Consider the following 12048-nt stretch of genomic DNA (forward strand, 5'->3'; position numbering starts at 1 on the left):
AGCTTCTTCAGTGTCCTACCATCTTCATTTAAACATGGTCGCCTGTGATTCTTCCCTGAGGAAGTGAAAACCAAACCCAATGAGCTGTGGCCTCATGTGCTTTACCAGCTGCAGCCTGTGTCGGGTGTTATGGGGGCTGCTTAAACACAGCCCAACCGAGAAAAACATAAACTTCAAATTTTGACAAGTGATTTTTTTTGGTAGCATTAAGCTTTAAAAGTAGAAAACAAAAATATAAAAGCAGATGGTCATTTTTCTGATAGCCTGACTTAGGGTTTACAGTCTGTAAAAGACCCTATAGACAACTGTTTCTTAAAGATGCAAACTGTAGTATTCTTACTAATGTTAGCTTTTTACTTAATGGAAATTTGTGGCACAATGACGTCAGGTCACATAAAGTTATAAAATCCACTGCTTTGTAATCCATCTAATTTTTGAGCCAGTCCACAAAATACTTTTTTTAAAAAAAAAAAATCAAACACTTTTATAAGAATAAGGATCCTTCAAAGTTTTTAACTCTTTTATAAAAGTTTTATTTTGATTTTCCAGGACTGCAACTCGTTTTTCCAGGCATTTAACATACTCTTTCTGTTTTGTTTGACATTCTCAAGTGGCTTCTTTCTCTCTCTTTTTTAAAATATTTTTTAAAATTTTTTGTTTATTTTTATTTATTTATTTATTTGAGATCAATAGAGAGAGAAAAAGGCAGAGAGAGAGAGAATGCGCACACCAGGGTCTCCAGCCACTGCAAACGAACTCCAGATGCACACACCCCCTTGTGCATGTGGCTTACATGGTACTGGGGAATTTGAGCCTCGAACCGGGGTCCTTAGGCTTCACAGACAAGCACTTAACCACTAAGCCATCTCTCCAGCCCAAGATTTATTTTTACTTATTTATTTATTAGAGACAGAGTGAGGGAGGGAGAGAGAGAGGGAGAGGGAGAATAGGCACACCAGGGCCTCTAGCCACTGCAAATGAACTCCAGATGTATGTGCCACCATGTGCATCTGGCTTACATGGGACCTGGAGAATTGAACCTGGGTCCTTAGGCTTGGCAGGCATGCGCCTAAACCACTAAGCCATCTCTCCAGCCCCAGCTTCTCTGTTTTTCATCAATCTTATTTCTCTTTTCAATTGGGAGTCATCTGTCCTACATGCCTGGGATGTAGGAGTCATGGGAGACGTCATCACCACAGTTTGTGGCAGCGAGATTGCCGATGGTTTGGTGCAGAGCTGGTATGTCTGCACATCTCCTGATGCAGTTTGCACAACCACCTGGTTGCTGGGCACAAGAATTTGCTGTCCATCAGAGCTCTGTGCACACTGGAGAGATGTGCCTTGCTGAGGATTGCCTGAATTTGTCATGGTGAATGTCTGTAGTCCCTGTACTCCATCTGTGCCTGGACGGCCCAACTGTAAGGCTCCATTTGGGGCAATGGCAACTGTAAAAAGAGCGCCTTGCTAGGATCCCGCCCGGGGCAGGAATGGTCTGCTCCCCCTCTCAGGTGGATCTAAATTCACTTCCCAGCAGGAGGGCCGGCCGGGCCACCAGTGGCAGCATGATCAACACCAGGCCAGGGACTAAGAATATTTTTAAGTAGCATTATTGAGTTATAATTAGCTTGAACATATTTAAATATACAAATATGCATGCATGCATACATACGTACATAGTCTTGATACCAATACCACAAACAAAAGAATGAACCTGTCCAGTCCTTTCTTTTGGCCCCTCAGCATGCCTCTGCTCCATCCCCAGGAAATCACTGATCTGTTTTCTGTCCTACATTAGCTTTAAAATTGGGAAGTGTGGGCTGGAGAGATGGCTTAGCGGTTAAGCACTTGCCTGTGAAGCCTAAGGACCCAGGTTCGAGGCTCAGTTCCCCAGGTCCCACGTTAGCCAGATGCACAAGGGGGCGCACGCGTCTGGAGTTCGTTTGCAGAGGCTGGAAGCCCTGGCGCGCCCATTCTCTCTCTCTCTCCCTCTGTCTTTCTGTCTGTGTCTGTCGCTCTCAAATAAATAAGTAAATCATTTAAAAAAAAATTGGGAAGTGTGAAACTGTAGATTAGTAGTAGAAGGTATGGGTAGCCTGCATAAGGCCCTGGGTTTGATCCCTAGCCATACAACACACACTCACACAAATTGGGTAGTTTCTTCTACTGTGTTATTTGTTTTGTTTTGTTGTTTGTTTGTTTGTGTTTTGAGACAGATTATCACTTTGTAGTCCAGACCAGCCTTGATCTCATAAGGATCTTTTTCCTCGGCCACCTGACTGCTGGGATTCCAGTTATGAGTCACTATTCCCAGCTTCCAGCTTTGTTCTTTTTCAAAGCAGTTTAGGACTAGAGATTGCTTAGTGGCTAGGACTCTTGTCTGTAAGGCCAAAGGACCCAGGTTTGATTTCCCCAGAACCCACGTAAGCCAGATGCACAAAGGGCACATGTGTCTGGAGTTCGTTTGCAGTGGCTACAGGCCCTGGTGCGCCCATTCTCTTTGTCTGTCTCTCTTCTCTTTCTCCCACTATCTGCTTGCAAAAATAAATAAATAAATAAAAAATTTTTAAGAGTTTAACTGTTTTAGTTAGTTTTGCCTTCAATAACAAGAATCTTGCTCTAGTCAACACTGACCTGGAATTCACTCTGTAGTCTCAGGGTGGCCTTGAACTCACGGTGATCCTCCTACCTCTGCCTCCCAAGTGCTGGGATTAAAATTGCGCATCACCATGCCTGGCTACCTTCAATAAATTTATCAATTAAACTTTTGAGGCTGGAAATTGGATTTTGGCACATGGTAAACATATACTCTACCACTGAACCAGCATTACCATTATAAATAATTTTTCTTTTTCCTGGTTTTCTGAGAGAGGGGCTTGTGCTGTCCCAGATTGACCTAGAATTCACTATGTATGTAGTCTTGGGGTGGCCTCGAACTCCCAGAAACCCTACCTCTGCCTCCTGAGTACTGGGATTAAAGGCATGCGCCACCACGCCTGGCTCTGTTATAAACTCTTAAATCTGGCTGGAGAGATGGCTTAGAGGTTAAGGCACTTGCCTGCAAAGTCCAAGGACCCAATATCAATCCCCAGGACCCACATAAGCCAGATGCACAAGGGGGCACATGCATCTGGAGTTCATTTACAGTGGCTGAAGGCCCTGGTGCACCCATTCTCTCTCTCTCTACCTGCCTATTTCTCTCCTCTCTCTCTCAAATAAATAAATTTAATTTAATTTAAAAATAGCCAGGTGTGGTGGCACATGCCTTTAATCCCAGCACTTGAGAAGCAGAGGTAGGAGGATTGCCCTTAGTTCGAGACCACCCTGAGACTACATAATGATTTCCAGGTCAGCCTGAGCTACAGCGAGACCCTGCCTCAGAAAAAATAAAAAATTATATATATTTTTTTTCTTAAAATGCAGGAAAAAATACCTGCTACATTCTTAACTGGAATTCCACTCAAATTTGTGAAATAACTTGAGAATACTGGCACCTGTATTCCTTACTTTTTTCATAACTGTGGGAAATACCTGACAAAAAGCAATTTAAGTCACAGTTGGGCATGGTGGTGCATGCCTTTAATCCCAGCACTTGGGAGGCAGAGGTAGGAGGATCGCCATGAGTTCAAGGCCACCCTGAGACTACATAGTGAATTCCAGGTCAGACTGGACTAGAGTGAGACCCTACCTTGAAAAACCAAAAAAAAAAAAAAAAGAGCAATTTAAATCAGGCATGGTGGTCCATACCTTTAATCCCAGCACTCAGGAGATGGAGGTAGGATCACCGTGTGTTCGAGGCCACCCTGAGACCACATAGTGAATTCCAGGTCAGCCTGGGCTAGAATGAGACCCTACCTCAAAAAAAAAAAAAAGGCATGGTGGAGGGAACAGCTCTTGTCTATGGAAACAGGAATGTAAGGTAGCCAATCACGTTGTGCCCACAATCAGGAAGCAAAGAGAGATGAAGAATTCTGGTACTTCACCTTTTTGTTTGTTTGTTTTGTTTTGTTTTGTTTTGTTTTACAACATAGCCCATAGTTTTTCACTTTAGTCCAGGCTGACCTGCAATTCCCTATGTAGTCTCGGGTTGGTCTTGAACTCACAGCAAGTGCTGGGATTACCATGCCCAGCTAACCTTTTGGGGGATGGGAGATTGAGGTAGGGTCTCACTGTAGTCCAGGCTGACCTGGAATACACTATGTAGTCTCAGGCTGGCATCAAACTCACATCAATCCTCCTGCTCTGCCACCCGAGTTCTGGGATTAAAGCTGTTTGCTACCACACACAGCTTTTAAATTTATTTATTTATTGTATGGCAGGGTCTCCCTGTAGCCCAGGCTGACCTGGAATTCACTATGTAGTCTCAGGCTGGCTGCAAACTCACAGTGATCCTTCTACTTCTGCCTCCCAAGTGCTGGGATTAAAGGCATGTGCCACCATGCCCGGCAGTTTTTCTTTCTTTTTTTCTTTTTTTTTAATTCAGTGTAGGACTCCAGTCCATGGAATGATGACACACACATTCAGAGCGGGTCTTTTCATTTTAGTTAAGCCTCTGTGGAATATCCTCATAATAAACTCATAAACTCACCAAAGGTTTCTCTTCTAAGTGATTATAAGTCCCATCAAGTTAACAATTAAGATTAATCACTACATGTCCACCCCTTGTCAACTTGACATCCAAACACATCACTTTTATATTTTATTTATTAGAGAGAAGAGAGGGCGGGAGAGAGGGAGAGAATGGGCATGCTAGGGTATGCAGTCAGGTTCTCATTGCCGGTAGAAATCACCCAACCAAGAGCAGTTTCTGGGGGAAAAAAAGAGGTTTATTTTGGCTTACAGGCTTGAGGGGAAGCTCCATGATAGCAGGGTAAATGATGACATGAGCAGAGGGTGGACATCGCCCCCTGCCCCCCGTCCAACATTAGTTGGACCATAGCAACAGGCGAGTGTGCCACACACTGGCAAGGGTCACTGGCTATAACACCCATAAGCCCGCCCCCAAGAATACACTCCCCCCAGAAGGTGTTAATTCCCAAATCTCCATCAGCTGAGAACCTAGCATTCAGAACACCTATGTTTATGGGGGACACCTGAATCAAACCACCACATTCCTCCCCTCGCCCCCATAAACTCATATCCACACATGATGTAAAATACAATGCATTCAGTCCAACTTTAAAAGTCTCTATAGTTTTTATCAATCCCAATGATGTTCAAACATCCCCATACTCCAAGATCTTTTTTTTTTAAATTTATTTATTTGAGAGCGACAGACACAGAGAGAAAGATAGAGGGAGAGAGAGAGAATGGGCGCGCCAGGGCTTCCAGCCTCTGCAAACGAACTCCAGACGCGTGCGCCCCCTTGTGCATCTGGCTAACGTGGGACCTGGGGAACCGAGCCTCGAACCGGGGTCCTTAGGCTTCACAGGCAAGCACTTAACCGCTAAGCCATCTCTCCAGCCCTCCAAGATCTTTTAACAGAGCCATTATACCCAAAAATCCCATAATGGCACAGAATAAACATTCACACTGCAAAAGATGGCATTGGGCATAGCAAAGAAATATTCAACCAATACAAGATTTAAAACAACCTGGGCAAACATCAAACTCTGCAGCTCCAAGTCCAACAACTCCAGCCAGTGACAAATCTCCAAGTCCAATAATTCTAGCCAGCAACAAGTCTCTGGAGTTCCAATTCCACCCCTCCAGCTAGGCTACTCACAGTCCTGGAAAACTTCATCGGGGCCGGCAGGTTTCCTTAGCAGCCATCTCGTGGTCCCGGCATCTCCACTGGGTCTCCACTGCAATCCATGGCCCCATGGGGTCTCCATGCAGGCATCCAGCAAACCTGCTTCACACTGCCCATGGCCATTTCCTAAACACATGACTGTGTTACAAACTCAACAACCTTCTCTTTCCTGCATTTCTTATACTCCATAATACAAGGTAGGGTGCCAATTGGTTAATCTGGGAGGGGAGATAAAGCAGGTTTTGAAGAACAGGACACTCCTTGAGCACTCGGACCCCTTCCAAAGAGTCTATATTCTTTCTGTTGTCCCAGTGCAGGTCAGATGACACAATCTCAAAGATTTTAATCTCTCAATTGCAGCTGAATGGGCAGCAGTTCACCCAAAGATTTTTCTTTCTGTGCCATATCCCTCTGCTCACACCAGTTCATTTCTACGCAAAGCAACCCTGCACAACTTCTCAGGACATGGGTATAAGAGCAAGCTTCTCTCACAAACTGCTAGCCCAGTCCAAGCAAAGCTCTTTCTCACCCTCATAAGCCAAACCTCACAGTCCATAGTTCTTACTGCATTCAGGCCTTTCAACTCTGACCAGAATAGTCCATCAAGCTGTACTTACAGCACTGCAAGGCATATCTAGGCCAAGGTTTCAAATCCTCCCACATTCCTCTTGAAAATCAGCTTGAAAAGGCAAAGCCACACAGTCAGGTGTCCAGCAGCAATCCCACTCCTCGGTACCACTTTACTGTTGCAGTCCGGTTCACATTGCTGGTAGAAATCATCCAACCAAGAGCAGCTTGTGGGGAAAAAAAAAAAAAGAGGTTTATTTTGGCTTACAGGCTAGAGGGGAAAGCTCCATGATGGCAGGGAAAATGACATGAGCAGAGGGTGGACATCACTCCCTGGCCAACATCAAGTGGACAATAGCAACAGGAGAGTGTGCCCAACACTGGCAAGGGGACACTGTCTACAATTCCCATAAGCCTGCCCCCAACAATACTCTGCCTCCAGGAGGTGTTAATTCCCAAATCTCCATCAGCTGGGAACCTAGTATCCAGAACACCTAAGTTTATGGGGACACCTGTATCAAACCACCACACAGGGCCTCCAGCCGCTGCAAACAAACTCCACACACATGTGCCACCTTGTAAACATATCACTTTTTTTTGTTTGTTTTTGGTTTTTCGAGGTAGGTTCTTGCTCTAGCCCAGGCTGACCTGGAATTCACTGCCTCCCAAGTGCTTGGATTAAAGGCGTGCGCCACCACACCCGGCCACATCCTTTTTAAATCGGAACATTCTACCTTTGTTTCCTATATTCCCTTTTTTTTCCTCATAATGAAAAATTCATTTATTCTATCTCTAAAAGTCTTCATAAACAATCTCAACACTATTCAAAAATCCAAAGTTTCTTCTGAGATTCCAGACAAATTATTTGTATTTCTTTTGTGCGTGTGGTGTTCATGAGTGTGTACATACGTGTTCATATGTGTGTGGATGCATATGTATATGTTGGTGTTGCAGTCAACTTTGCATTGCTGGGACAAACATCCAACCAGACATGGCTTATGGAAGGAAGGGGTTTATTTCAGGTTTATCAATTCCAGGGGAAACATCACCAGTGGCAGAAGAAGCTGCCTCACTGCCATAGATTCAAGCAGAGAGCCATCACCAAACAGCCAGCAAACACCAACACCATCAAGCACAACCAACCAGAGCTCAAACTTCTCTCCATACACCTCAAGACTGGACTTCAGATCCTCCCCCAAACATATACTGCTGGAGGAGGTGTGTGACTGGGGTGTCTTTGGAACCAGTTTGAGCTCCGGCTGCTAGTTCCTCTCTCTGCTATGGATGTATGATGAAGTGAGCCGGCTTCATCCACCATGACAAAACTACCCTGGGAATCTATAAACTCTTTCCTGCCATAAGCTGCTACTGGTCAGGTGATTTGACCTAGCAATAAGAAGGTAACTACAACATGGTACATGCCAACATCTCCAACACTGTGGAGCCTTCATTGCAACTTAGGCTTCACTTTCACATTTTCTTGCAGCAAGCTCTCAGGGACACGAGTGGTTTCTTGGGACCTTCTTACAAGGCCCCATGGCCCCTTCATTCTTGCACTTTGCATGTCTATAACAAAAAAATCAATACTTAGGACAGAGAGATGGATCACTGGTTAAAGGCACTAGCTTGCAAAGCCTGCTGGTCCAGGTTCAATTCCCAATTCCCCAGTACCCACCTATAAAGGCAGATGCATAATTTAAAAAAAATTTTTTTTTGGTTTTTTGAGGTAGGGTCTTACTCTAGCCCAGGCTGACCTGGAAGTTGCTATGGAGTCTCAGGGTGGCCTTGAACTCACGGCGATCCTCCTACCTCTGCCACCCGAGTGCTGGGATTAAAGGAGTGCACCACCATGCCCAGCTTTTTAAAAATTTTTATTAACATCTTCCATGATTATAAAAAAAAAATCCCATGGTAATACCATCCCTCCCCCCCACTTCCCCTCTGAAATTCCATTCTCTATCATATCCCCTCCCCATCTCAGTCTATTTTTTATTTTGATGTCATGATCTTTTCTTTTTATTACAATGGTCTTGTGTAGGTAGTGTCAGGCACTGTGAGGTCATGGATATCCAGGCCATTTTGTGTCTGGAGTGAGCACATTGTAAGGAATCCTACCCTTCCTTTGGCTCTTACATTCTTTCCACCACCTCTTCCGCATTAGACCCTGAGCCTTGGAAGGTGTGATAGAGATATTACAGTACTGAGCACTGCGGTCACTTCTTTCCAGCACCGTGATACCTTCTGAGTTGTCCCAAGGTCACTGCCATCTGAAAAGAGAAGATTCTTTACCAAAAGTGAGAGTAGCATTAACATAAGGGTATGAACATTAAGAGAAATGCTTACTGGGCAGTTTGGTGAGCATAATATATACATTTAGCCAGACAGCAGCAGACATTACACCCCTAGGGCTTGTGACTACCCCTGTTGTAGGTTTTCAGTATCAGGGATGTATTCCTTCCCATGGAGCAGGCCTCCAGTCCAATTAGAGGGTGGTTGGTTTCCTCATAACAGACGGGCCACTATTGTACCTGTTGGCTCATTTGGTCTAGCTGGCCAAATATAAGGCTTGCAGTGTCCACTGTTGAGTATCTTCACTGGCGATTTCTCTCTCCCATTGAACTGCATGCAGAATGGCTCTTTCCAGCTTTCTGTCATCTGGTCTACATGGAGGAGGTTCTCAGCTCTGTTCCAGCAGGATTCCTCAGTGGCCTTGCAGCCCAAGTATGTGGAGTCTTCCACAATATATATATGTTTTTTGGTTTTTCAAAGTAGTGTCTCACTCTAGCCTAGACTTGCCTGGAATTCACTATGTAATCTCAGGCTGTCCTTGAACTCACAAGGATCCTCCTGCCTCTGCCTCCTGAGTACTGGAATTAAAGGTGTGCATTGCCACACTGGGCAGATGCATCATGTTGCTGTTGCTGTTGCAGTCTGGTTCGCATTGCTGGTACAAATCACCCAAGCAAGAGCAGCTTGTGGAAAAAAGAAATTTATTTTGGTTTACAGGCTCAAGGGGAAGCTCCATGGTGGCAGGGAAAATGATGGCATGAGCAGAGGTGGACACCACCCCCTGGCCAACATAAAGTGGACAATAGCAACAGGAGAGTGTGCCAAACACTGGCATGGGGAAACTGGCTATAACACCCATAAGCCCGCCCCCAACAATACACTCCCTCCAGGAGGCATTAATTCCCAAATCTCCATCAGCTGGGAACCTAGCGTTCAGAACACCTAAGTTTATGGGGGTCGCCTGAATCAAACCACCACAGTTGCATATATGTCTGGAGTTAGTCTGTAACAGCAAGAAGCCTTGTTATACCCATACTCTCTCAATCTCTCTTGTCTCCAGTCTCTCTCTTTCTCTCAAATAAATACATAAATACATAGAAATAAAAAATACTGTGGGAGCAATGCTGTCAAGTTCTGCTGTAAGTGCACCATGTAGTCTCGCCCCCTTCTTACCACATCTGTGGCCTGTGTTCACCTTGGCAGCTGAACTTGAGAGAACACTTCCCTAGGAAATGGCATTCAATTAAGGAAACCCTTCCATGGCATTCTAAGTTCAAATTATCTCCTTTCAAATGCACTTGTATTTAACAACTACTGTTACAGAAAAATGCTGCTCATAAAATAGGCACCCGAGGCAGAGTAAAGAATCAGAGATTTATTCATGGACTCCAGGGAGTAACTTCCAAAGCTTGAGCACATACTCACTGACTCTCCAGGCATTTATAACAGTTCAACATCAATTCTGAGTTTTTTTTAATTTATTTATTTGAGCAACAAAGAAAGAGGCAGATAGATAGAGAGAGAGAGAGAGAGAGAGAGAGAGAATGGGCGCACCAGGGCCTCCAACCACTGCAAATGAACTCCAGACATGTGCGCCCCCTTGTGCATCTGGCTAACGTGTGTCCTGGGGAATCGAGCCTCGAACCGGGGTCCTTAGGCTTCACAGGCAAGCGCTTAACTGCCAAGCCATCTCTCCAGCCCAATTCTGACCTTTTCTATTATTGGTGGGTTTAGTTTTCTGTCAATTTGAGGCCACAGGTAGGAACTGTTAGTAACAAGCTGATTTCAGGGCATGAAACAAGGGTTTCATGGGCATACCAGGGCCTCCAGCCACTGCAAATGAACTCCAGATGCATGAACCCATTTGTGCATCTGGCTTATGTGGGTTCTGGGGAATTAAACTGGGATCCTTTGGCTTTGCAGGCAAAAGCCTTAACCAGTATGCCCATTCTCTCTCTCTTCCTCTCTCTCTCTTTCTCTCTCTCTCTCTCTCAAATAAATAAATAAATAAAAATAAAACATGCAGATTTCAGGTGCAGAGGGCAGTTAGACAAAGGTTGTTTGTTTGTTTCGCTTTTCCCCCTGATAGGGTCTTGCTCTAGCCCAGGCTGACCTGGAATTACTATGTAGTCCCAGGTTGGTCTTGAACTCACAGTTAATCCTCCCACTTCAGCCTCCATGCTTGGCTTGACAAAGGTTTTTGTTTGTTTACTTGTTTGTTTGTTTTGTTTTGTTTTTAAGTAGCTGCATTTTGAGATAAGGTTTAACAAACTGGATAAAAGCAGCCCTATTATTAGACAGAGCACTACAGTTTGGCCATGGCTTTCTGACTCATTATAACTACTTTTTTGGGGGTGGGAGGGGATCAAGGAAAGGTCTCCCTCTTATCTAGCCAAGTCTGGCCTTGAATTCACAGAGATTCTCCCACTTCTGCCTCCCCAGTGCTGTACTGGGATTAAAGGCATGTTGACCCCACACCCAGCCTTACAACTGTTTTGTCTATGCCTGCCTTGAGTACAACTTTAAATTCACTTGTGCTCCTTTCTTCACCAAAGGGCAGAGTTTGCCAGTTGCTGGATCAAAACTGTGAGCTTTTGGCTAGGTGTGATGGCACATGCCTTTAATCCCAGTACTTGGGAGGCAGAGGTAGGAGGACTGCCAGGTCAAGACTACACTCTGAGACTACAGAGTGAATTCCAGGTCAGCCTGGGCTACAGCAAGATCCTACCTCAAGGAAAAACAAAAACAGAGAACTGTGTTATTCTGTAGCTTGAATGCTATCCTGTCTTGAAATGTCTTCCACCAAATTAACTAGTCCATTTCTTTAATAAAAACTGTGTCTCAGCCAGGTGTGGTGGCACATGCTTTTAATCCCAGCACTCAACAGGCAGAGGTAGGAGGATTTCTGTAAATTCGAGGCCAGCCCGGAACTACAAAGTGAGTTCCAGGTCAGACTGAGCTAGAGTGAAACTCTACCTAGAAAAAAAAAATGGATGGCAAGATTGCTCAGTGGTTATGGTGCTTTCTGTGAAGCCCAAGGACCCAGGTTCGATTCCCCAGGACCCATGTAAGCCAGATCCATAAGGTGGTGCATTCATCTGGAGTTTGTTTGCAGCAGATGAAGACCCTGGTATGCCCATTCTCTCTCTCTTTCTCCCCGTCTCTCTCTCAAATAAATAAAAAGATGGCATTGTATATATGTAAGTAGAAGAAAAGATTAATGGAGGTGAAAAGGCCTAAGTGAAGTCAGACTGAGTAGAGGAAAGGTGGAGGGAGGACTAATCAAAATCTAAGAGGATATAAATAAGTCATATGGAAACCTACTTTTTTGGACAATGGAACACTCAGGAGCCATAGATTGTTACTATAAAATTTTCAGTGCCAGGGATGGGATACCTTCCAGTGAGTTGTTGGCCACGGAGGTCCCTGATGCCTCCAAAACA

General features: G+C 44.7%; 1 protein-coding gene across 1 annotated transcript; it reads right to left on the reverse strand.

Annotated features, from left to right (window-relative positions):
- Nucleotides 1-474: 474 nt before the first annotated feature.
- Nucleotides 475-7854, reverse strand: LOC123456519 (cyclic AMP-dependent transcription factor ATF-1-like). Its single transcript, XM_045139858.1, has 3 exons — nucleotides 7845-7854; nucleotides 1098-1445; nucleotides 475-608 (listed from the first exon to the last, which is right to left on the reverse strand). Exons 1-3 carry the CDS (start codon nucleotides 7852-7854, stop codon nucleotides 475-477), a joined length of 492 nt encoding a protein of 163 aa, XP_044995793.1.
- Between the last annotated feature and the right edge of the window lie 4194 nt (nucleotides 7855-12048).

The sequence above is a fragment of the Jaculus jaculus genome, chromosome X (assembly GCF_020740685.1).
Source record: "Jaculus jaculus isolate mJacJac1 chromosome X, mJacJac1.mat.Y.cur, whole genome shotgun sequence".
Lineage (NCBI taxonomy): Eukaryota > Metazoa > Chordata > Mammalia > Rodentia > Dipodidae > Jaculus > Jaculus jaculus.